The 25515-nt window shown below is 43.1% G+C and overlaps 1 protein-coding gene across 1 annotated transcript in view; it reads right to left on the reverse strand.

Moving 5' to 3' along the window:
* The window catches only part of LOC126471343 (Down syndrome cell adhesion molecule-like protein Dscam2), a 401761-nt gene that overhangs the window by 218436 nt on the left and 157810 nt on the right, over positions 1-25515 (reverse strand). The window contains exon 4 of the mRNA XM_050099464.1: positions 2426-2561. Within this exon, the coding sequence (XP_049955421.1) occupies positions 2426-2561 (136 nt within the window). The remainder of the gene's footprint in view (positions 1-2425; positions 2562-25515) is intronic.

Below are 25515 nucleotides of genomic sequence, written 5' to 3' on the forward strand. Positions count from 1 at the left end.
GCCACACGAATCCATTGATCACCGTTATAGATAAAATTGCAAAAACGTAAATCACAAAAACAATCTGGCATTGAAGCATGCTACCACTAAAGATAAATGGCAATTACCGTCCTTTCTTCATTTTATTCCGCCTCTTGCATGTGCCAAAAAATCTGCCAAAGTGCCTGATGAAGCAAATTTTATATAAACAATATTTTTGTGTTCATTGAAAGTTGTATCTTCTTTACCAGATCTAACTATGAATTGCAGCACCTAACAGATATTAGCAAAACAACATATAATTTCCGGAATGAAATTTACCTCTTTATTTAGATGTATTTCACGAAACAGTGATCACAGCCTCGAGTCTTTGTTCGCAACACACACACGATAAATGAAAGTCGTTGTACATGTAGAATCAATGCTCAGTAGATAACAGCACACACCACACGCACTAGGCTTATTCGTGTAGATTCTGCCTCAATTGGTACTGGCGCTGGAAAACATTTATTCTTCCACATCTAAGTATCACGATGGTATGATGCGAATTTGCAATAATCGGGAGTAAAGGGTTAAGGCATTTCTGAAGCTAGAACTACGAAAATTGATATCAGCTTTGCAGGACAGAAATAGAGAAACTCGTTTTTGAACATTTTTTTTAAAATTTAACTCTTATGGAGGTAAAATAGTGGGTGACATTTTTTGAAAATAAATCATTATTAAAGAACTATTAAAGAATTTTCAAAGCTACACCTATGAAAATTGGTATTTGACTTTTCGGTTACAAATAAAAAAATACATCAGTGCTTTTGGTAATTCAAATCTTTAAGGGGGGGAAACATGGGATGAAATACTTCATTATGGAAGCTTTTTTAAATCTAAATCTACGAAACGCCGTATTTGGCTTCTCCGTTACAAATATTACAAATAAAAAAGAAATACGTGTTTCACTATTTTTGGAAATTCAACACCTAAGGGGCTGAAGTAGGGGATTAAAACTTTTCAGAAAATATTTCGATATATTAAAAAAATTTTAAAGGTAAATGTATGAAAACTGGTATTTCACTTCCCGGATAGCTATTAACAGATATGTGTTATAATATAAAAGTTTCTATGGAAATATCGCCACAACAACGCAAACTACATGACTAACAAAAACCTTGGACTCCAACTACAAGAACCGCTTTTTGCTGAGAAGTACATTTGGGAAAGACCAGCCCTCTAAGGCTTTAATTATAATAAAAAAGTTTTGAACGTGTTGCAATTAGCGAGTAACGTCAGAATTCGGATAAAGGAGAACAAAACAAAACAGATCGAAATCTGTACAGACCATTCAGTCTATAGCAGTGGACGCTAAGGTAATATTCGAATATTCTCGTTCATTGCTGGAGCTGACGAGATGCCGCTGTTGAAACCATTACGCATCTGAAGATGGGCATGAATATCCGAAAGCGATTATGGCTCCAAAGTAAATGTATCTTAAAAGCATTTGTGGTTGGTCGCGGTATTCACGAAATTTTCTTAACGTTGGCCGAGTTCACAAGATCCGACACGAATTAAATAGTATTTAAATCATTTTGTTGTCACCCACCTACATAGGGAGGCATGATCATCACGATAAAATAAGAGAAATCAGGGCTCACACAGAAACATTTAAGTGCTCGTTTCTCACGCGCGCCGTTCGAGAGGTGAACGGTAGAGAGATAGCGTGAAGGTGGTTCATTGAACCCTCTGCCAGGCACTCTATTGTGGATAGCAGAGTAATCACGTAGATGTAGATGCAAATGACAATATTAATTTAATTGATAGATATATGTTCAGTTTCAGCTTAACACTGTAAAACTATACGATAAAAATAAAGAACGTACGGTAATTCAAAAACTTTGCCGTCAGATACTAAGAACAGAATCAGCTAGAAATAATACGGAAATTAGAAGAGGAGCAACATCGTAATTGGGAAAAGCATAACAGCGAAACTGAAACACGAATAACACCAGAGTTAAGAAAAGTTTAACACTAAGATAGGCGAAAGAATAACAACGAAATTGAAAAACGAAAACACCAGAATTAATAAAACTATAACAACCATGATATGCAAAAGAATAACAACGAAATTGGCATATGAATAACACCAAAATTGACACAGGGACACACCGAAATTGGCAAAAGAATAATTTCGAAATTGGCAAAGAATAACATCGAGATTTGCAAAAGAATAACAAGAAAAGAATAGCACAAAATTGGCAAAAAGAAATACACCCAAGTTGACAACTGACTCCGAAACTGACAACAAAAGAAGAACGAAATTTACAGCAGACTAGCACTGAACTTGAGAAAGAAAAACACCGAAACTGGCGACGAAGGAACAGTGAAATTGGCCGTATAATCAGGAACTGACTTTGCTGGCAGGATGGTGCGAACAATAAGACGAAATAACAGCACGCACCTGCCAGCTGCGGCGCTGAGCCGAGTCTCCCCGGTGAGCAGGTGCCTGGTCTCGCAGCGGTAGGGCAGCGCGCCGTCGGCCGGGGTCACGTGCCGGATGTGCAGCTCTCCAGAGGGGAACACCGAGTACCGGCCGCCTGCCGGCAGAAACCACAGGGGGAGGGCAGTCGAGAAACTGGAAAACCACCGAAAGAAGATGAGCGCGAGCATACAGAATCAAATCACACTACAAGTATGGTTCATTTACATATGTAGAAGAGATTCAGATGAGCAGCCGACTTCATTCTTCGGATGCCGACTGTCTTCTAAGCACGTCCGTCCATCTTTTATTGGTACTACTATGTTTTCTATAGGCGGCGAACGTTCGTCAGAGACACGGGTATCGTCAGGAGTGCCCCAGGGAAGTGTGGTAGGACGGCTGTCGTTCTGTGTATACGTAAATGACCTGGAGGACAGGTCGGGCAACTGTCTGCTGTTGTTTGCTAGTACGTTGGGTACAGGTTGGTGTCACGAGTGGCAGCTAGCGCTAAATGTATAAAAATGTAATTTAATGCGGGTCAGTAGGAGAAAACAAACACGTAATATTCGGATACAGCGTTAGTAGTGTCACGCTCGACTCGGTCACGTCGTTTAAATATGTGAGCGTAGCGTTGCAAACCGATATGAAATGGTATGAACGTGTGAGGGCTGTGGCAGGAAAGCGAATGGCGATGCCTTACTTTTATCGTATACAATGCCCAACGACTACTGGTCACGTGCGGAGTTAGTGTGCAGGAAGTCGTTGTTGGAGTTACGTACTGAGCGATTGAGTACTCCCGAGTCGTGCATACATTGTCTCCAGAATTTTAAAAAAGTAGGATGATAAATTGAAGGTATTAGATGGGATCGTGATTTAGTATTCGGTTTATTCGAGGAAGGTTGTGTGTGATTATTTATTGAAGTCGTAGACGAATCAGCATTATTCAAAGATTTGGGAGACAGCACACTGCTTCATATTGTTACGTTCGGAATCGTGGGTGATAGTATTTATAACTCATGACGCCACAAACTTTTCGCGCACTCTGCTAACGATGATCAGTGTTGCTACGTAGGCAAATGATGCTGAGTGAATGTTCTAGGTTGGGTAATAACAACTTACTTATGTTGTCAACACACACGGCTATCTCAAAATTACGTCTGGTTTGTTTAAAACTGTGGTAGCTAATGCCAGGTAAATAAATACTCTTGCAGAGAGAAACACGATACAATCAGCTGCGTAGCTGCACTATCGTGCTCTATGTTACGTAAATATTTTGTTAAACACTGATCTTTCATGCTCTTAATTGTGATCTCAATAATATTTACGGCAGTGAAAACAAGATTTTTGACAGTCAGCGATTTACTCATAAGCAAGCCTGAGCCTCATATTATTATTTATTATCTTTGGGTTTATCATGAACACATTTTTGCAAAACAATTTTCTTTTCTCGACAGAAAAATATTTAAAGTATCTTTTCTTGCTATCTTGTGGATGGAGCCCGAAAATCATGTGATTCATTAATTTCGCATAATGGCTGGCAATGTGTCATTACGTTGAGACAATGGCAGGTGACCAATGATAAAAAACTCGAACTCTAGCAATAATTAACTATTTTCACTTAATTATATTCACATGGAGGTAGACGTATGAAATGAGATTAAAAGGACAAACAATTTTTATACATACATTGTGAAAAAAAAAACTTACGTAGAATTATCAATATCGCGTGCTCAGAAGCAACATGGTACAAGAGCCTGTAATTTTGGGGTAAGTTGCTATGGTACCAAACTGCTGTGATCATCGGTCCCAACCTTTCACACTACTTAATCTAATTTAAACTAACGTACGCTAAAGACAACACACACACCCGTGCCCGAGGGAGGACTCGAACCTCCGACGGGGAGAGCCACGCGAACTGTTGCAAGGCGCCCTAGACAGCGTGGCTACCCCCCGCGGCGAGCTTATAACAGGGTGGAGAGCTGACACAAAAGTGATCATTTCATTCATCCTCGTCCATATCCCACAATAATCTAGAAATTCCATGAGGTGATATGCACATAGTCTCTATTACTCTTACTATTTGTTACACAGAAATCTGTTTATTATTAATATTTTTATGTTCAAAATACATAAATGTGTAGAGTTTTCTCGTTCCAGAATAATATTCCATCATTGCGACCACATTTACATACTCAAACACATGAAGTTTTATTCGTTATTGACACAGTTCATTTTCGGTTATCGTAACATCTTACTATGGTTTTTAGAAGGCTTTCAAAGATGGTACAGCGCCCCCTGGAAAGTTAAAAGCATCCTTGTAGCACGAGTCCTGCTTTTAAGTTTCCACTCTGTTGTGTCTAGACAAGACAGCCTAGACACAATGAGAGGATGACGAAAGGCACGCGCTAAGCTAAAGTAGGATGGCGTGAAGTCTGAAACAGGATACGTAATGAATGTTATAAAGAAAAGTACGTAGCTTCTGGAATACTTAACTTTAATCCATCCTTTTGGTACTTCTGGAGATTGTGGCGATACAAGTGAGACTCTTTAGATACATGCAATGTTACTAATGGCGCCTTGCTAGGTCGTAGCCATTGACTGAGCTGAAGGCCACTCTAACTAGTGGCTCGGCTAATGAGCAATGCTTCGTCCATGTAGTCGCTAGCAAAGTCGTCCGTACAGCTGGGGCGAGTGCTGGTCCGTATCTCGAGACCTGCCTTGTGGTGGCGCTCGGTCTGCGATCACACAGTGGCGACACGCGGGTCCGACATGTACTAATGGACCGCGGCCGATTTAAAGCTACCACCTAGCAAGTGTGGTGTCTGGCGGTGACACCACTCACTCAACAGTCTCTTCATAAGTTTTATGCAGGATCAATAAGTAGCAATTAATAATTCGTGTTTAGGCTGAAGACCATTCAGTATTGTTAGGTGAATATCATTTCGTTACATTTTGTTACTTACTATTCCTTGACCGATACCCTTATCTCGCCACTTACTATACTGTGAGCAATACAGTTAATCTGGAATTAAGTTAACAAACTGCCACGGATTAGATACTCAGGTTCTCCATTCGGCGAGGCCCAAGAAAAATTCCTGCGTGAACCCTGGCGGAAGCTTCCGGACTGATTATACCTGACTTTAGCAACATGACATTTAAAATCAATCACACACATGAGAATACATCAATTTACAAAGTTATAGGAATGTATAATTGCGTTTTCACGAAGGATTCGTTAAAATATTTAACTTATTCAGTGCCCCCTGGAACAGTATGTAATCCACGTGCATGGTAATGGATAATTATAGGTTGACTGACGAGCCATAAAATGTTTCGAATTGTTCTTTGCACAATATCAACGTATATACCCACTTTAAAAGTTTTCAAGTGTACAAGTCGTTACAATATAATTTATTTTTCTGAGTTCTTGACACCACTAGTACCATGAAAGTGCCAAGCAAAGTGGGACTAGTTGTCAACGACGAGTAAACCAAATATATGATCATCTCACGCCGACCGGATTTCCCTACCACTATCAATATAGATGGACACAATTTTGAACGAGTAGAGAAATTTAAGTATCTGGGATCGGTTCTATCTAATAAAAACGAGGTTGAGAAAGAGATTCAACAGAGAATAATTAATGCTAATCGTGCCTTCTTTAGTCTCAATAACTTATTCAAGTCATGCTTGGTCTCACAAAACAGCAAGATCAAACTTTACATGGCACTGGTAAAATCGGTTCTGTTATATGGCTGCGACACATGGGCGACTTCACAAACACTTGAAGAGCGCATTTGAACATTTGAAAGGGAAGTACTCAGAAAGATCTATGGACCTACATTCAACGTAGAAAATGGAAAATGGGAAAGGTGCCAAAAAGAGGACTTGTACCAACGTTTTGGGAAAGCTGACGTTGGTAGGACCATGAGAGGACGACGACCCCAGTGGTTGGGACATGACTTAAGAGCTGGAGAATCTATCGCCAACAGAGTGTTCAATTCCCAACTGATTGGAAGACGTCCAAGAGGACGTCCAAGGAATAAATGAAAAAATAGGGTGATGAGGACGTTGCAGAAGGTAGAACCAGCAGCATCCCTGGAAGATGCAATGGACAGAAGAAAGTGGAACAACATCTGCCGGAAATACCTGCAACTGTGATCAGGACAATGCTCCTTCCTGTGTCACTGATTGTGTTACTGATATTTGTATAGTGTGTTATTCTGGTTTGTAATATTTGTATTGCGTTCTGTCATGGGCGTTTATGGCCTGTTATGTACAATAAATAATGATGTTGATGAAGTTCGTAATATACAAGATTTACACATTAATAACAAGTTTTCAGTTCTCGACGTCGGCGTGTGGCGTCGGCATACGGCGACGATGATCTGGAAGGAATCGCCTGTCCCCGCCAGTGGTTGATCCCACATGTGCCCCTACCGGCCCATACCAAATTGGCAGTCGCCGACAACGTTAACCTTCTGTGAAGGTTTTAGCTTGACCGTGATTGTAACTAATGATAAGGAATCAGACTATGATTTCGTAATCGTGTAGTAAGTGAAACAATAACAACAGCAAAGAAAACGTGTTTTGAACTGATGTTCTACTGATACGAAAGTGAACTCTAATAATATATGCATGCAGTCGCCAGCCTAATTAGGCAATGCGTATCAAGTTTTACGGCAAAGCGGAAAAAAAACTTCACCTAAGAAAGTTAACCTCACCTGACGCCCTAACTAATCTCTGCTAACACGGTTACTCTCAATATTATACAGCAATTTGCTCTAGGAAGGAACACAACAGCTAACCCTCATGCACAACATAGGATGGCCAACAAATGCAGCAGTACATTCCGTCTCACAATAACATTTACTATTGGCAAAAAATTCTATGCAGTATAATGAACAAATGCAGAAAGCCATGTGAACCTACTAACAACCTCTGACTGGCAGTAGCATGAACTACTATTATTTTAACTAACCATCACAAAAGGAATACTATTTGAAACAGTACTGATTACGATGAGCTTTAGAAATCTGCACATGAAGTTACTCTGCACAAATTAGCGGTACAGTTATTATTTATAAGAGAAGTTTTGGTGCAGAATAAATGATCGTTCTGATTGCTACACTGGCTCAGAAGGAGTCTTTACTTTCACTTATCACTCTAGTTAAGTAGATTATATGGTCCCTTAGACTGGTATGGTTTGAAGAACCATTATCAGTTGTAAATAGTAACTGACAAAATTAAGAATACCTTTAGTAACAACTTTAAGTAGAATGAATAATGCAAAATTAGTTCCACAGTTAACAAGGGACCTAGCAACTAGAGGTTCGAAGATTGTGCCTACAGGTGTTGACGTAGAATAATATCCAACAGTATTCAGTAATGGCTTCTTCTTGACTTCGTCAACGAGGTTTTCTCGGCACCCAAGGAGAGCTGGTCTGGACGGTGGTGTGAAATATCGCCAGCTAGAATCCCGCCTCCTGTCGCTACAGGGCGGTCACCGAACAGGCTAGTTAGGACTACGGTTCCCGTAATACAGAATTTGGCACATGCCCCTCCTCGGTGCAGACTCGGGATACGCAACTGTGAGTGGCTCACTGCACTGGGCACGAGGAACATAAGGTTTGCTGCACAGCGCTGCCGCCGTTCGCAGTTCTTGTCTAGCATAAATAGAGTCATTTGATATTATTCGCCACATTCAGCCTTTAGGTGGCTACTTGGAAGTATAGTTTCTTCATAAGTTTCGTGTTGACTAGTGTCACAGTGCTTTCAACTGTTCTGTAAAACCGGAAGGGAGAGAGGGAGAGTTTACATGCCTCCTTCCGAAGAGAGAGATGCTGTAAGGGGAAGAAATCTACAGAGCTGATGACAGCGTATCACAGAGGCTCGATTGTGTACACAAAGTACAATTCTCATGCATTAACGTAAACTGTAACATTTAAGGTTCATCTAAGACTATATTAAGTGGCGAAGACCTGCTGCGTTTTAACTTTAACAAATTTCTGATGAAAAGTGTTGTCAGTGGTCTGATATTAAATAAATCACGTATCGATGCTTTTCCTTGCAAAAAGGTTATCATATAACACAGCAAACAAAGCAGATTACTGTTTTGATTTGTTGTTAATGTGAAATTCCTATGACATTCATTCCTCATTCGTTTACTTATGTTTAGGAAACAGAGTTGAAACAAGACATGAAATGTATGGAATGCATAGTACAGCGAAATTTTTAATTTACCGGTATTTTATAGCTGTTTCTATACTTATTCTTTCAGCGTGCAATATGACTACTAGGGACTGCCATCTTACTACCTATGCAGGCCGTACTGCTCCACGCAAACCTCAGCAAAATTGTGTGATGCAGCTGAGGACAGGGGCACCGTTGCCAATGCAACACCACTTGGAGGTGGAGCTGGGTGGAGTTCTTTTGTCTGCACTTTGGTGCTAGCTTTTATTTAGTTAAGGCAAATACACTTATTTTTTAAGAGAAAAATACAAGAATTTAGTATAAAGCCAGAAGACAATAAAAGAAGAAAGGAAGAGTAGATATAGATATTCCTGTATCAACACCACCTGGGGAAGGGGACTTGGTATTGATCTTCAAGTTCAGCGTACCCATTTTACTAAATATCCACACGAATATCCCTCTTCAGGAAAACTCGATTTGTTTAGTCCATGTGGATCTAATCTATGTCGGTTTTGTTAATTAGAGTGTTGTGTGAGTTGATATTTGTTAGGTTACGGCGACCAGATTTTAACAGACCTTACATGAACTTTATCCAAACGACAGTACTATACAGTATGAGAGCCTCAGAAAATAACTATTACAATATCTCAAGAAAAGGCGATTGCAGTTAATCTAATGCACCTGGAAACTAACAAAACAATCTGTACGAATATATAGACAGTGGCGTGAAATATACAACTTAAAGCGAAACGCTTTTGGAGGCGAACCGAGCAAGTGGCTAATGATATCGTAGAAGGTCCATCAGCAAGAGAACGGCGAGCTTCAGTGCAGAAAGGGGTAAGGTCAGAACAATAAATTATTCCTTTTAATGTAAATAAGGTGGGGACCGATGATAAGTGGCTGCACGTCATTAACAGGGCTAGGCCGCGACCCTGAAGGAAAAATAAAAATGTTTATTCATCTCTAGCGAAATGGTGATCGGCTGAAACCATACTTGGCGACGCAGACGCGACACGCTGGGGAGATCCCCATTATATACAAGCATTTTGAGATATAAAATTAAGGTGGTCTCTCTCTCTCTCTCTCTCTCTCTCTCTCTCTCTCTTGTCTTGCGGCAGAGAGCTTGCTTTATGCGAACTGAGGACGATACACTTCACATATCGTGGCGACAGACAGCAAAGTGGTAGTTAAATATTCCTGCAGGAATATTTGCAGGCAAAGAAATTGTACACGTGACTCCAACCCATAGCGAGTCTGCAATAGCCATTATTTCGACTAGGGAAAGATTAATGTTCTACAGAACACAAGGAAGTTGCGACTGAGTGAAGTTAGTCAAGGCCAGAGTGGGGAATTAGCGTTTCAGATCCAGCACAGAGACAACGCCGTTGCAGATGCCGCTTGGTAAAGTACCATCGCGCATTAGGCCACAGTAAATGTTGAGTCTAGATTTTGCTCACTTCAACTTGCATATGCTATGCCCATTGAGTATCAAAAGCTAGGAGACTAACCTACCCTCAGATTGAGTACATGAGAGTTTTTCATTGGTTCAAAAACTAAATTTATTCTCCACCAACATGGTGCATTGACCAGCTATGATAACGTAGATTTAAATGAGCTTTTGAGGATTTTTAGTATTCATTCTTTCCTGTGATAAAAATTTTTCAGATGTAGAGATAATGAGTTTAATAATCGTCATTTCAATATGTCCAAGAATTAAATTTTTTGTTATTGATTATCAACAGTAATTGAACACGGTTGCTGTTTATCGCTCGACCCCTGAAGGCAACAGTTGATTTATTATATGTAGAATAAAAAAGGGAATAGTTGTATGTCTTTCTAGAATAGACCCTACACTTACACTTTCATTAATTCATGCTTCTAGGTACTTGACAGAAGCATTTCTAATTATTTTTGTTACGATTCGCACCTGATATTAACCGTGTTACAAGGCCAAGGTCATATTTATTAAGAATGTCTGTTTGACACCCTGGGCTTCAGAAGACAGTTCACAGGTTTTGTCGATTTGGGCGCTAAGTGGTAAGCTAAGTTTGCACACATTAGTACACTCACTGTGCACCTACAAAGGACAGATGTACAACAAACTACTGCTACTAGGTTAGTCAGTAAACAGATTCTCCATGGCTTTGGAACAATATGTTGCCCCATGGTAATGTAATTAAGTAATACACTGTTCCTACATAACTGTAGGAGAAATAACAAACCACCACTAACTTATTATCAATCTTTTAAAAATGTTTTTGTAGAATAAAATTAGAATTTTTTGGATAGTTGACCCATAATTTTGTATAGCTGCATAAAATGTACAATCTATTTCTGCTGTCTATTTACGCTATTTGATTTTGCTTCTGTGGTGTCACCGCCAGACACCACACTTGCTAGGTGGTAGCCTTTAAATCGGCCGCGGTCCGTTAGTATACGTCGGACCCGCGTGTCGCCACTATCAGTGATTGCAGACCGAGCGCCGCCACGCGGCAGGTCTGGAGAGACTTCCTAGCACGCACCCCAGTTGTACAGCCGACTTTGCTAGCGATGGTTCACTGACAAAATACGCTCTCATTTGCCGAGACGATAGTTAGCATAGCCTTCAGCTACGTCATTTGCTACGACCTAGCAAGGCGCCATTACCAGTTACTATTGATGCTGTAAAACATGTACCGTCAAGACCGATGTTCACCAATTATGGATTAAAGTTAAGTATTCCAGCAGCTACGTACCTTTTTTGTTAGTCTCATTTCCTTGACCTGTTCCAGACCTCACGCCAGCCTGCGTGAGCTAAAACGCGTGCCTTTCGGCTTCCTCTCATAGTAGGTTGGCTGTCTTGCCAAACCACAACAGCTTCCTTACTTTATAAAATTTATACTACATTCATATTATTACATTTACAATGATGTATTCATTTATACAGGGTGTTAGAAAAAGGTATGGCCGAACTTTCAGGAAACATTCCTCACACACAAAGAAAGAAAATATGTTATGGGGACATGTGTCCGGAAAAGCTTACTTTCCAAATTAGAGCTCATTTTATTACTTCTCTTCAAATCACATTAATCATGGAATGGAAACACACAGCAACAGAACGTACCGGCGTGACTTCAAACACTTTGTTACAGGAAATGTTCAAAATGTCCTCCGTTAGCGAGGATAGATGCATCCACCCTCCGTCGCATGGAATCCCTGTTGCGCTGATGCAGCCCTGGAGAATGGCGTATTGTATCACAGCCGTCCACAATACGAGCACGAAGAGTCTCTACATTTGGTACCGCGTTTGCGTAGCCAAGAGCTTTCAAATGCCCCCATAAATGAATGTCAAGAGGGTTGAGGTCAGGAGAACGTGGAGGCCATGGAATTGGTCCGCCTCTACCAATCCATCGGTCACCGGATCTGTTGTTGAGAAGCGTACGAAGACTTCGACTGAAATGTGCAGGAGCTCCATCGTGCATGGCATATTGTATCACAGCCGTCCACAATACGAGCACGAAGAGTCTCTACATTTGGTACCGCGTTTGCGTAGACACGAGCTTTCAAATGCCCCCATAAATGAAAGTCAAGAGGGTTGAGGTCAGGAGAACGTGGAGGCCATGTAATTGGTCCGCCTCTACCAATCCATCGGTCACCGGATCTGTTGTTGAGAAGCGTACGAAGACTTCGACTGAAATGTGCAGGAGCTCCATCGTGCATGAACCACATGTTGTGTCGTGCTTGTAAAGGCACATGTTCTAGCAGCACAGGTAGAGTAGCCCGTATGAAATCATGAGAACGTGCTCCATTGAGCGTAGGTGGAAGAACATGGGACCCAATCAAGACATCACCAACAATGCCCACCCAAACTTTCACAGAAAATCTGTGATGATGACGTGATTGCACAATTGCGTGCGGATTCTCGTCAGCCCACACATGTTGATTGTGAAAATTTACAATTTGGTCACGTTGGAATGAAGCCTCATCCGTAAAGAGAACATTTGCACTGAAATGAGGATTGACACATTGTTGGATGAACCATTCGCAGAAGTGTACCCGTGGAGGCCAATCAGCAGCTGATAGTGCATGGACACGCTGTACATGGTACGGAAACAACTGGTTCTCCCGTAGCTCTCTCCATACAGTGACGTGGTCAACGTTGCCTTGTGCAGCAGCAACTTCTCTGACGCTGACATTAGCGTTATCGTCAACTGCACGAAGAATTGCCTCGTCCATTGCAGGTGTCCTCGTCGTTCTAGGTCTTCCCCAGTCGCGAGTCATAGGCTGGAATGTTCCGTGCTCCCTAAGACGCTGATCAATTGCTTCGAACGTCTTCCTGTCGGGACACCTTCGTTCTGGAAATCTGTCTCGATACAAACGTACCGCTCCACGGCTATTGCCCCGTGCTAATCCATACATCAAATGGGCATCTGCCAACTCCGCATTTGTAAACATTGCACTGACTGCAAAACCACGTTCGTGATGAACAGTAACCTTTTGATGCTATGTACTGATGTGCTTGATGCTAGTACTGAAGAGCAATGAGTCGCATGTCAACACAAGCACCGAAGTCATCATTAGCTTCCTTCAATTGGACCAACTGGTGGTGAATCGAGGAAGTACAGTACATACTGACAAAGCTAAAATGAGCTCTAACATGGAAATTAAGCGTTTCCGGACACATGTCGATATAACATCTTTTCTTTATTTGTGTGTGAGGAATGTTTCCTGAAAGTTTGGCCGTACCTTTTTGTAACACCCTGTATAACTACTTGACAGTGTTGGGCACAGGTTTAATGTATATTCTAGAACAATATCTATCCACAAGCTATTCTAATTACTCCTACTTTTAATTAGATCATTCATTATAAGATATAAATTGCGATCTTAGATTGATGTTCACGTGGGAGGCTGTACATGTTTTATGACATGCGTATTTTGTGTGTCTATGTTAGGCCAGTGTTAGCACTGTCACCCCTATCATAATCAGTACTGGAGTTACTCGAGTAATCTATGTCGCCCTGTCTTCGTCTTCTGCACCTTCTGTATTGTTGAGTCTGTTTGTATATGTCATGTTCTGCGTTTGAGATGTTGTTGGCGATTGTGTTCAACTGCGTCCATGTATCCTGGTTCCTCAGTGCAGCGTACAGTGCTGTTTCCGTTAAGTGTTCTATATTATTATGTAAGTGCATCTAACTAACGCATTTCAAAAGAAAGTGTTCTGGGCCACCAATACCCGCACATGTGCAACGACTGCTTTCTGAAAGCGACACGCAGTGCAAGTGCGTAGGATAAGGGCCACGTCCAGTCACAAAATGAACCGTGCCTCAGCTGGGGTTGACATGGCGGAACCGTGACTACTCCCTGATATTGGGAAAAAATTAATAGGTTCGACAGCCCTTATCACCCTCGTGCCATTCTTTATGCCAAGTGTCCACAGGCCAACTTTTTTGTTGGCCCCTGTCTTCAATGTGCTGACCAGTGATCTGCAACACTCTCTCAGGTCTACCCATCTTCAACCAGTATGTTGCAGCCTGATGTCTGATGGTTATATCGATCGGGTATACTCCAAGCACCATGTACAGCGAATCGATTGATGTGCTGACGAATGCCCCAGATAGTCTAAGTAGCACACTCTTCTGTCCCCACCTAACAGTGATCCTGTTCATGACGAGAGTGAGTCTATGTGCCCACGTACTAGCTGCAAAGTTCAATACCGACTCGAAAAGTGCATACTGCTACATTCCTTTGTGTGTGAGTGGGTAGTCTCTATCGCGTCGAATTTAATGTCCCTAGTGTGTGAAGTACACTTTCTGATTTGTTGTGATCAGTCGTATGAGTTCGTTTAAGCTATGTCGTTCGCCAATGTGTAGCACAAGATATCTAGTTACTACTTCGCGTTTTATGTTTGTGTTGTTTATTTTAATTGCCAGGTGTCTATGTGGTGAACCTTTAAGCATTATTTACGCTGTTATTTGTGCTGCTACGGATAATTTGTTTTGGTTGCACCATTGTTGCATTGTGTGTAGCATACCGCTGGCCTTGTTTTGGTTGATATCACAAATAATAGGTCCTGAGCACACGCAACGATCCCGTCTGAACGTTCATCCCTTCGATCAACTGTGATATCTCAGAATTTGGGTCCGCCGGTAGGGCCTTGTGGACATCCTATCGTAACTATTTTTACAAACTTGTGGTTCCTCTCCTGCCCCTCAGCCACTCTGTTCCTAAAACAGTCTCGAAGAAATCGTGCAAACACTGCTGGCTACCAGAGATTATCCAGGAACCAGTAACGTCAAATAAGAATCGCAACTGCGCACTTCTGTAGAGTCCGCTCTACAATTTGGAAATCCCGAGTAATCACGTGGTCAATAGATTTTCCCGGTCTAAAGCCAAATTGGTACTGACTAAGGCAGTGGAGTTCCCTGTGAACTTGGAGGTTGTTACATAGAAGCCTCTCATGGACATTAGCCAAGTAGTTAACAAACAAATTGGTCAGCACGATTTTGGTTCTCATGAATCCCTATTTGCGGCTATTTTAAATAATTACTATGTTGGTCGTTTTCCAGACAGAGGCAACCGACCCAGCCTCAGGGCATCATTTCTTTGATTTGTTAAATACGGGGTTATCTGCAGTGAGACATGACCCAATTTTTTCGAGTGGATACGGTCTAATCCCAGTAATTTCTTGTTTTTCAAGCCAGCAATCGCTAGCGCGACCTCCTCTTGCGCAAACACGCAGGTGACGGTTTCTGTACTGTAATCGCTATACACTGTCTCCCTAAGGTGTGGTTTGCCGGCCGCGGTGGTCTTGCGGTTCTAGGCGCTGCAGTCCGAAACAGCGGGGCTGCTACGGTCGCAGGTTCGAATCCTGCCTCGGGCATGGATGTGTGTGATGTCCTTAGGTTAGTTAGGTTTAAGTAGTTCTAAGTTCTAGGAGACTGATGACCTAAGATGTTAAGTCCCATAGTGCTCAGAGCCATTTGAACCATTTGAACCTAAGGTGTGTTTCTGCTTGTGTATCTGTTCGCGGATCCTCATCAGGGAGGAGTTTGTCGAGCAGATATTGTGATCTTTGTCTCCATTCCCGTGTCATAGATCCTTCATCCTGCCTTGGCGTAGCCAGGACAAGACGAGGACTTAATTTTGTCAGTTATAAGTTTGTACGTTATTTCCCATGTGTTGTATTGCAGACGTGAAGTGAAGTAGTGTTCTCAGTGCTCTTCTCTAGTCGTGATTAGTACAATTTTGATTTAGTTTTTGCATCCCTGTATTCTTGTATTCGAATCTGTCTGTCCCGAGTGGTAATTGCCTTCTGGTAGAGCCTTCTCTTGCAGAGCTTTGATCAGTGGAGAGAGTTCATCTTCTCCCCCCCCCCCCCCCCTTCTCGCTTCTCCTTCCCGCTTCCCCCTTCCCTCCGTCCAACGCTCGCCCAATCGAGTTTCTAAATACATGTCTTCGTGAAGGCTCCACGTCTATCGCACGGTCCCAGTTCATCCTCGGATCATACCCTGTGTCTGCGGTAAATTTACTAGCACAGGTTTGGATTTCTACTGCTCCCTTCATTGCAGAGCCCCAGGAAGGCAAAGAATGAGATAAGATCCTATTTTTAAAGGAGATCATATGACCTCACGTCCTTCCATAAGGCTATGTTCCACTATAAGACTATGCTCCACTATGGCTGATTTTTCCTACATTCTGAGATCGATATAAATTTTATGATAAGTACAACACTAGGACGTATTACAGATTGTCTGCCCCACATAATTTTCGAACACTGAAATGGCTCCCTTTGAACAACACTAACTCTCAAATCGGGGCAGTCTTTTACTGAGAGCAGCGTTTCTTTGATTTTCTGTGTCGGAGTGAACGCTATTATACAATTTTTACTCGGTATGCTCGAGGCTGATCCACACAATAGAAGGAACACCACTGAATTATTTCTTCCCCGTTGACTAAGTATCTATGAGTCATCGTTTATCGATAAACACGATTCTAATTTGATGCGGTTGATGTCTGATTTTTGCTAAACACAAACCTCAAATATTTTATTTCGGACTGCATATCACAGCGTTTGCAAATTGTCCGAATTTGGCGCATAAGAGCCCGCGATATTAATGAGCACCCTCTACACACAACAGCGGAATCGTTTCATTTTATTTTATTTAATTTTTTGTAATAAAAACATATTTGAAATAACCGATATTAAATATTTTACAGATTTGAATTAGAGACTTTCACTGTCTTGTGTCATTTTCACATGGATATTATCGATCTCTAGCTTGCCTTCCATTTCTTTTTTTAATCAGAATTCTGTGACTATTGTAGAATGCCGACTTTTCGTGGACTGGGCACAAGGCCTGTCACCAGTCTATAAATCCTCATTTTTCAGCTCAAGGACAAAGAAAGAGTCCACAGATTAAATTACATGAATAATTTTGGCTTCAGACTCGGGTTGTTCGTTAAATTACCTTTCATTTGATATGCCGTTCGAGCTGATAAAATAGTTATCTCAAAAATCATTATAGTTAATATTTAATTATACGATATCAAATTAATTTCCCTGGACGATATGAGATCATCGTCGGCTTGTCTAACCGGCGGACTAGGGCCTCATAGAGACTGACGAATTTTCATGGTCGAAGTTAAATTAATGCTACAACGCCGCAAGATGACGAAGGCGGCAGAGGCTAACCAGGCAACGGCTGCTCGCCGCGGATAGACAGACGAAATAATTCCAGAAACAGCAAGAGCACCAACCTCTGGGCGGGCGTGGGGTGGGGGAGGGGGGAGGGGAGAGAGTTTAGCGGTAACAGCCACGCTGGTTAGGCCGGCTAAACGCCCCTCTTCTCGTCGGCGGGAACATAATCTGCTGAGGGCTCCTCGACCAACAAAAGTGACGAGAGGCTGCCAGGACCAGCCGTTGTTACTAGTGGACTGAGTGGAACGGACGTGAACAGCAACTAAGGTCGTCAGCCGCGCGGGATTAGCCGAGCGGTCTAGGGCGCTGCAGTCAGGAACTGTGCGGCTGATCCCGGCGGAGGTTCGAGTCCTCCCTCGGGCATGGATGTGTGTGTTTGTCCTTAGGATAATTTAGGTTAAGTAGTCTGTAAGCTTAGGAACTGATGACCTTAGCAGTTGGGTCCCATAGGTTTCCCCACACATTTGAACCACGGTCGTCAGTTCGGAGCCAACCGCCACCTTGGCGTCGGTGACCACGTTTAGTACACCGTTTCCCGCCGTGGTCGTTTCACTTGTGAGATGATAGTAAGTTCTATCAGTACCTACATTCAGCGAAATTCGCGGTTACACTGGTTATCATTCGGCACGCCATATACTGGGCACTATTTAAGATGATTACCGAATAAATTTATGAAGCGCTCTGCCAGGGCTTCCGTTACCTTTCTTGCCGATAATTAACGTTTTCCGTGGATCCTCTCATCGCACTCTCATACGGCTAAGGAGCTGGACCAAGCTAATTCATGGCTTTGTTATCAACTGAATGTTTTCTGTATAGTATTGTTGATCTGTGGCAGAAGAGACAGGAACCAGTTTTTGTTTTATTTTTAGTTTTTTCATTACTGTCATACTACCTCACCTTCTATTTGTGTGCTACTGGAAGTATAGTATACTTTGACTATACCAGGCCAGAAACTTTTCCTCTGGTCTGTAGCTTCCCCTGTTCTTCCGTTCTTATTTCTATTAACCATCAATTGAATCCGTGCTAGTAGAAAAGAAGTTCGGTGCCAGCCACGGTCGGGACAGCAGCTGGCGGGTAGCTGGATGAAGATCTCACCGCTTGCAGGGAACGGAGAATTCGTCTGCTCCAGCAGTCACAGGCATCGTCTCTAGCAGACTACTAACGGCTATATTAGGATCAGATGGAACGGCAGTCACTAAGTAACACAGAGAGAACCGTTGTGAGAGGTCGGTTCAAAAATGGTTCAAATGGCGCTGAGCAGTCCCCTAGAACTCAGAACTACTTAAACCTAACTAACCTAAGGACATCACACGAATCCATGCCCGAGGCAGGATTCGAACCTGCGACCGTACCGGTCGCGCAGTTCCAGACTGAAGCGCCTAGAACCGCGCGGCCACCCTGGCCGGCAAGAGGTCGGAAAGTGAGAGGAGACCAGTAACGGGAACCCGGTTTCAGAAGAAGCGGCGCTGTCTGGCTGGTAGAGAAGGTGAAACAGGAAGATCAGGAGGTCAGGGAGGAGGCTGTGCCACCGAAAAACTCGGCTGTTTTCTTTTGTCAGAGCGCAGCCGAGGGCAGGCAGCCGCTGTACTAACATTTGCTTATCGAGGCACTCCAGCATCCACAGCGAGTACTCAGATTCCTCTCTCAAACGAACTGCCTGCAGATTCTGCTGGTCTCCGATACACGTCTGTGTCAGAGGTCGTTGGAGGAAGGAAACCTCTTCCGGCAGTACGCTAATCCTACACTAAAATGAACACTGCCTTCTACCAGACGGAATGTCGGCCGTTGGCGCTCCTGCTAAGGAAAGTACGAGGGTAAGTCAAAAATCATCCGGACTTTTCGTAAAAAACTACATTTACTTCTGAAATACAGTTTGATTTATACACTATTTTTCAATGAAGACTCCCTTCTTAGAAATGCACTCGGTCCAGCGGTCCACAGGCTTGTGTGTTGCTGTCGAAAAGACGGTTTTTGTTTGTTTGCGAGCTACTGATGCACCGCTACTTGGACCTCTGTGTCTGAGGGAAAACCGATGACTTTGCAAAGCGTCTTTCAGCGGCCGAAACAAATGAAAAGCTGACGGAGTAATATGGTGGCGGGTGTTGCAGCAGCTCGTAACCCAGTTTCTGGTTGGTTTCAAGGGTGGGGCGAGCCGTGTGAGAACGGCTGCTATCGTGCAACAGCAACACTTTCCCTGACAAAAGAACTCGTCGTTTGCTGCAAATAGCTGGTTTAAATCTGTTAGTCAAAATGTACAGTAATAGCCTTTGTTGATGGCTTTCACCTTCTCCATGTAATCTTCCAGTACAGGCCCTTTTGCGTCCCAGAACGCAGTTAGCATAACCTTTCCCGCCGATCCCGCACACTTGAATTTTTTCTACACTGGTGATTCTGGGTGCTTCGATTCCATTCTCTGGGGCTTCGATTCTGTCTCATAGTGATGAGCCCGCATTCCACCACATTCTTTTCAAAAATCAGTCATCTTCTCTGTTGTAACGATCGAGTAAGCGTTCACAGATCTCGAGACGTCTGAGTTTGTGATCTTTAGCGAGTTGTCGTGGCACCCATCGCGAATAAACTTTACGGAACTAAAATTCGTCATGGAAATGGAATAGCCAGGACAATGACTAAAATTCAACGCAGAAGCCACGCCATCGACAGTAACCCGCCTTTCGTCAAAGCCATCAACTGAGTTTGCTCCATTATGTCGGCCGCTGTCGACGTTCACCGGCTCCGTGCGCGTATGTTACAGTTGTTCGGTCACATATGAGCTTTTCGATCCGTTCGAAAACACTTGATTGCGGCAATGTACTTTCCCCACACTCATTCTGACCAAAGGAATAACCTCACTGCCCTTTATTCTCGCTTCGTGCAAACTGCAGGCGGGGCGGACTTGTTTACGCTGCCACTGCCGGCTCACTTCTGTTACGATGGTTAAGTGAGGCGCAAACCACCACAGTAGTTTCAACTGTAAGCACGTATTCGCGGAAGGCAATACGACTACTGCAAAAGTTTCTTTTTATAAGAAGTCCAGATAATTTTTGACTTACCTTCGTATATATACAGGGTGTGTCCGGAGGAACCTTATATGGTTTGAGAGGTGATTGTGATTCTGAACAAAAACCGTCATATATTCATGACAGTTTTTGAAGAAACTAATGAAAATAGTGGGGACCAGGACGAATGCAGGTGACAGAAAATCAAACATTGTGATCTAATGTTTTGCTTAATAGTGTACATTTCCTCGCAGAACATGTTCAAAACGTCCACAATCAACTGCAACGCATTTTGCAGCTCCTGTACATAGCTGCTAATCTGAGCTCATTCAGACAGTCTTTTACATGAGTGTGTTCACTCTGCACTTGTAGACTTCGCTCTTAAGTCAACCCCATAAACAGTAACCTAATTCTATCAGATCGAGAGAATTCTGTGCCCAAGAAATGACTCCACGGCAACCGATCCGGAGCCCAGGAGACGTCCCAGTGAGACGGAATGTACAGGAGCTCCGTCGTGCTGAAAATATATAAGACGTCGCGTTGCCAAAGGCATATCCTCCAAGTTTTCTGGTAACACATTTTGAAGGGAATCAAGATACCGTACTCCAATAAGTTCGTAATGTAAAACAACTGGTCCTTTGGGTTGGGCAACAATAATATTGCACCACACGGTCACTGGAAACGTCGTTGAAAATTTGTTTCCACATTAAAGAATAGTTCATCAGCTGCCCACAAGTGAGACTTGCGCATGTTATTAATGCCGTTGCTAGTAAATCTTGACTCACCATTGAACAGACAACGTGGAATACAGCGTTCATTGCCAGTGTTTCACTGACAGAATTCCTTTCGTTTGGCATCATCCCATACCTGGAGATGTTAGCACACTCTGCCGATGATACGGATAATATCCCTGCTTATGTACCATGTGCATCACTCGTGTTTGTGGAATACCAAGCTGTGCAGAAATTCGTTTGTTATTCTTTAGATTGTCTACGTTCTACAATTTCAAGGATGTTCTAAAATTCACTAACATCTATACTGAAGAGCCAAGAAACTGGTAGACCAGCCTAATATCGTGTAGGGCACGCAGACGTGCCGCATCACAATGTGGCATGTATTCGACAAATGTTTGAAGTAGTGCTGGAGGGAACTGACAACATGAATCCTTCAGGGCTGTCCATAAATCCCTAACAGTGTGAGGGGGTGGCGATCTCTTCTGAACAGCACGCTGCAAGGCATCCCAGATATGCTCAATAATGTTCATGTCTGGGGAGTTTGGTGGCCAGCGGAAGCGTTTAAAATCCGAAGTGTGTTCCTGGAGCCACTCTGCAGTAATTTAAGACGTGTGGGGTGTCACATTGTCCGCCGGCCGGAATGGCCGAGTGGTTCTAGGGCTACAATCTGGAATCGCGTGACCGACACGGTAGCAGGTTCGAATCCTGCCTCGGGCATGGATGTGTGTCATGTCCTTAGGTTAGTTAGGTTTAAGTAGTTCCAAGTTCTAGGGGACTGATGACCACAGCAGTTAAGTCCCATAGTGCTCAAAGCCATTTTAACCACTTTGTCACAATGTCCAGCTGGAATTGCCCAAGTCCGTCGGAATGCACAATAGACGTGAATGGATGCAAGTGATCAAACAGGATACACTAGGTGATCAAAAGTATTCGGACACCTGGCTGAAAATGACTTACAAGTTCGTGGCGCCCTCCATCCGTAATGCTTTAGTTCAATATGGTGTTGGCCCACACTTAGCGTAGATGACAGATTCCGCTCTCGCAGGCATACGTTCAATCACGTGCTGGAAGGTTTCTTGGGGAATGGCGGCCCATTATTCGCTGAGTGCTGCACTGAGGAGAGGTATCGATGTTGGTAGGTGAGGCCTAGCATGAAGTCGACGTTCCAAAACATCCCAGAGGTCTTCTATAGGATTCAGATTAGGACTCTGTGCAGGCCAGCCCATTACAGGGATGTTATCGTCGTGTAACCATTCCGCCACAAGCCGTGCATTACGAACAGGTGTTCGATCATGCTGAAAGATGCAATCGCCATCCTCGAATTGCCCTTCAACGGTGGGAAGGAAGAAGGTGCTTATAACATCAATGTAGGCCTGTGCTGTGATAGTTCCACGAGTAACAAGGAATGCAAGCCTCCTCCATGAAAAACACGACTACACTATAGCACCACCGCCTCCGAATTTCATTGTTGGCACTACACATTCTGGCAGATGACGTTCACTGGGCATTCACCACATCCATACGCTGCCATCGGATCGCTACATTGTGTACCGTGATTCGTCAATACAAACAGCCTTTTTCCACTGTTCTGTTGTCCAATGTTTATGCTCCTTACACCAAGCGAGGCGTTTTGGCATTTACCGCCCGTGATGTGTGTGGCTTATGAGCAGCCGCTCGACCATGAAATCCAAGTTTTCTCACCTCCTGACACAGTTTAGAATTCCTGTGTGATGGTCTGGATAGATGTCTGCCTATTGCACGTTACGACCCTGTTCAACAGTCGGCGGCCTCTGTCAGTCAACAGATGAGGTCGGGCTGTACGCTTTTGTGCTGTACGTGTCCCATCACGTTTCCACTTCACTACCACGTCAGAAACAGTGGACCTAGGAATGTTTAGGAGTGTGGTAAACTCGCGTACAGACGTATGACACAAGTGACACCGAATCACCTGACCATGTTCGAAGTCCATGAGTTCCACGGAACGCCCCATTCTGCTCTCTCACGATGTCTAATGACTATTGAGGTCGCTGATATGGAGTACCTGGTAGTAGGTGGCATCACAATGCACCTAATATGAAAAGCGTATGTTTTTGGTGGCATGCGGATACTTTTGATCACGTAGTGTACTTTCGTATGTGCCATCTGTCAGAGTCGTATCTAGATGTATCAGGGGTTCCACACCACTCCAACTGCACACGCCCCATGCCATTACAGAGCCTCCACGAGCTTGAACAGTTCCTTGATGACATGCAGGGTGTATGTATTCATGAGGTTGTCTCCATATGTACACTTGACAGCAAAAAAAGTGGGTCACTGCCGAATACATAACATAGCTGTGTTGCAGGTCCTCTAAACACCAAAACCCCATGGGGTACACTTAATATGGCTCTGAGCACTATGGGACTGAGATTTGGCAACAACGCAAGATATGTTTGGCAACTCTGTGATCGACGGGTTACTTCCTGGTGTGCACGGACTTAAGCCTCCAAGTTCACTTGATTTCTCCTGTCATTTCCATTGAATAATCTGAGTTGTTATCGCTTGAGGTGTAACAGAAGATTGTAAATTTACCGTCTTCAGGCCAGAAAAGTTATTGAACGTGGCAATCGCAACTAATCTCGTCCTGTAATTAGCGGTTTACGAGCTCTAGACACTATTGGCCTGGTAAGAGGAAGGCGTAAACAGTATCTATCCGCTAGCTCTGTGTTGACGTGATTACCTGTGGAAAAGCGACTATTATCGTTCGCGGTTCCAGACTCGCCGAATGAAGTGTTTTTATCCCTTCTGTGTAAGAGCTGGAAGCAGTCAGAACAAACATCGCTAAGCAAATCGTAAGAAAATACTTTCAACTCATAGTGCACTGGTGCAAAACTTACAAGCCGCGGCGGTCTAGCAGCTTCGAATCCTGCCTCGGGCATGGATGTGTGCGATGTCCTTAGGTTGGTTAGGTTTAAGTAGTTCTAAGTTCTAGGGGACTGGTGACCTAAGATGTTAAGTCCCATAGTGCTCAGAGCCATTTTTTGTAAAACTTACAATGCTGCACAACAGGTAACGCCTCTTTCCGCTGTTGACTAGCAAATTTTGGGATTGTAGGAATACGTAACTTTATATCTGAAATGCCTCATTTGCATACCTGTTGAGTATGACACAGCATACCATTTAAACACAGACCCAATTGAAGCCTAGGTTAGTAGTATTTTACTAATTGGTGCAGATAGAGGCACGCTTGTGTGCAGATACTCAGTTTTGTTAAAACAAACTTTCTTCGTAAGGTTATCGTGGGTAATTTTATTTCGTATCTGATAATACAGTGCACAGTTTTCGTAAGGTTTCTTTTAGTGTTGTTAAAACAATACTAAACATAGGAGAGAAATTAATCATCAACGATGTATGCGAATTCTCTGATGTTATCTATAACAGTCTGACAATGCACATGCAGTTTACTGATTACATGCATATAGAAAAATTGTTCTGAGTTAAAGCTGTCAAACAAGGTTTGAAGAAGAATAACATGCCACTACCAGACGACAGGTAACGTAGAAAATACTTTTCCGACTATTTTGGCACGATGCGCTCTCCCCATACATAATACAAAAGCTTCGAGACGCATCTGCTGATTGGCCGTCTATTAAACCTGAAAAGAACAAAATGATGCAGAAGTTAGCCTTTTTTCCACATGAGACTTTTTTGGGTTGAGAAGTGAAGAGAATTATGTTCAAAGCTCCATTAAATTTATAACTTCAGCAGACAGCAGAATTGCGTATTAAAAAACATGTAGCAGCGAATGTAATAGAACACGCGACCTCTTATCAACAGTGCGCGACGCTTACCGTTACGCTACTAGCTGTGACGTAGCTACAGCAGCTCTAGAAGTGAACAACAGTACCTTCAGAACTTCCGCATTCCACAGTGCTGTGAGGTAATGCATATAACCGGATCTAGACTTCCGAGAGACAGACAGTTACAGCATTCCTTTTGCACTGCACGACGGTTTCAACAAACAGATAGCGCAATAGAGTAGCTCAAATGGAAAGGAAAACTTCTTATTTAAATTTCTACATCCTACACTGTTGGCAGTTCTGTGTAGGTGGCAGTTACGTTATTTTATTTCGGTGATTACAAAATAGAGTCGAATGTATGCACTGGGTAGCCAAGGCAGCTAGTTCATGGCGATTCGGTCAACCAACTAAATGAATGTACTGAACATCCTGCAAACCACTACAGGGAGCCTGTGTGTCAGAATTATCATGTTGTGTGCCGCAACGGTGTTATGATAGAGAAACGAGTCGTAGAGAAGAGGGTTTGATGGTCTGTTGGACTGATGATAGTTTCCTACGATGATGGTCTGGGTTCGATTCCACTTCCGCCGATGTTTCTTGATAGGGAGAGGCAGATTCTATTCTCTTCTGGTTACGCCAAGTGAAGAAGGTGTAATGGCATTGTGGTCTGAAAATCGCATTAAACATGGTA

The sequence above is a fragment of the Schistocerca serialis genome, chromosome 3 (genome assembly GCF_023864345.2).
Source record: "Schistocerca serialis cubense isolate TAMUIC-IGC-003099 chromosome 3, iqSchSeri2.2, whole genome shotgun sequence".
In the NCBI taxonomy this organism is placed as follows: Eukaryota; Metazoa; Arthropoda; class Insecta; order Orthoptera; family Acrididae; genus Schistocerca; species Schistocerca serialis.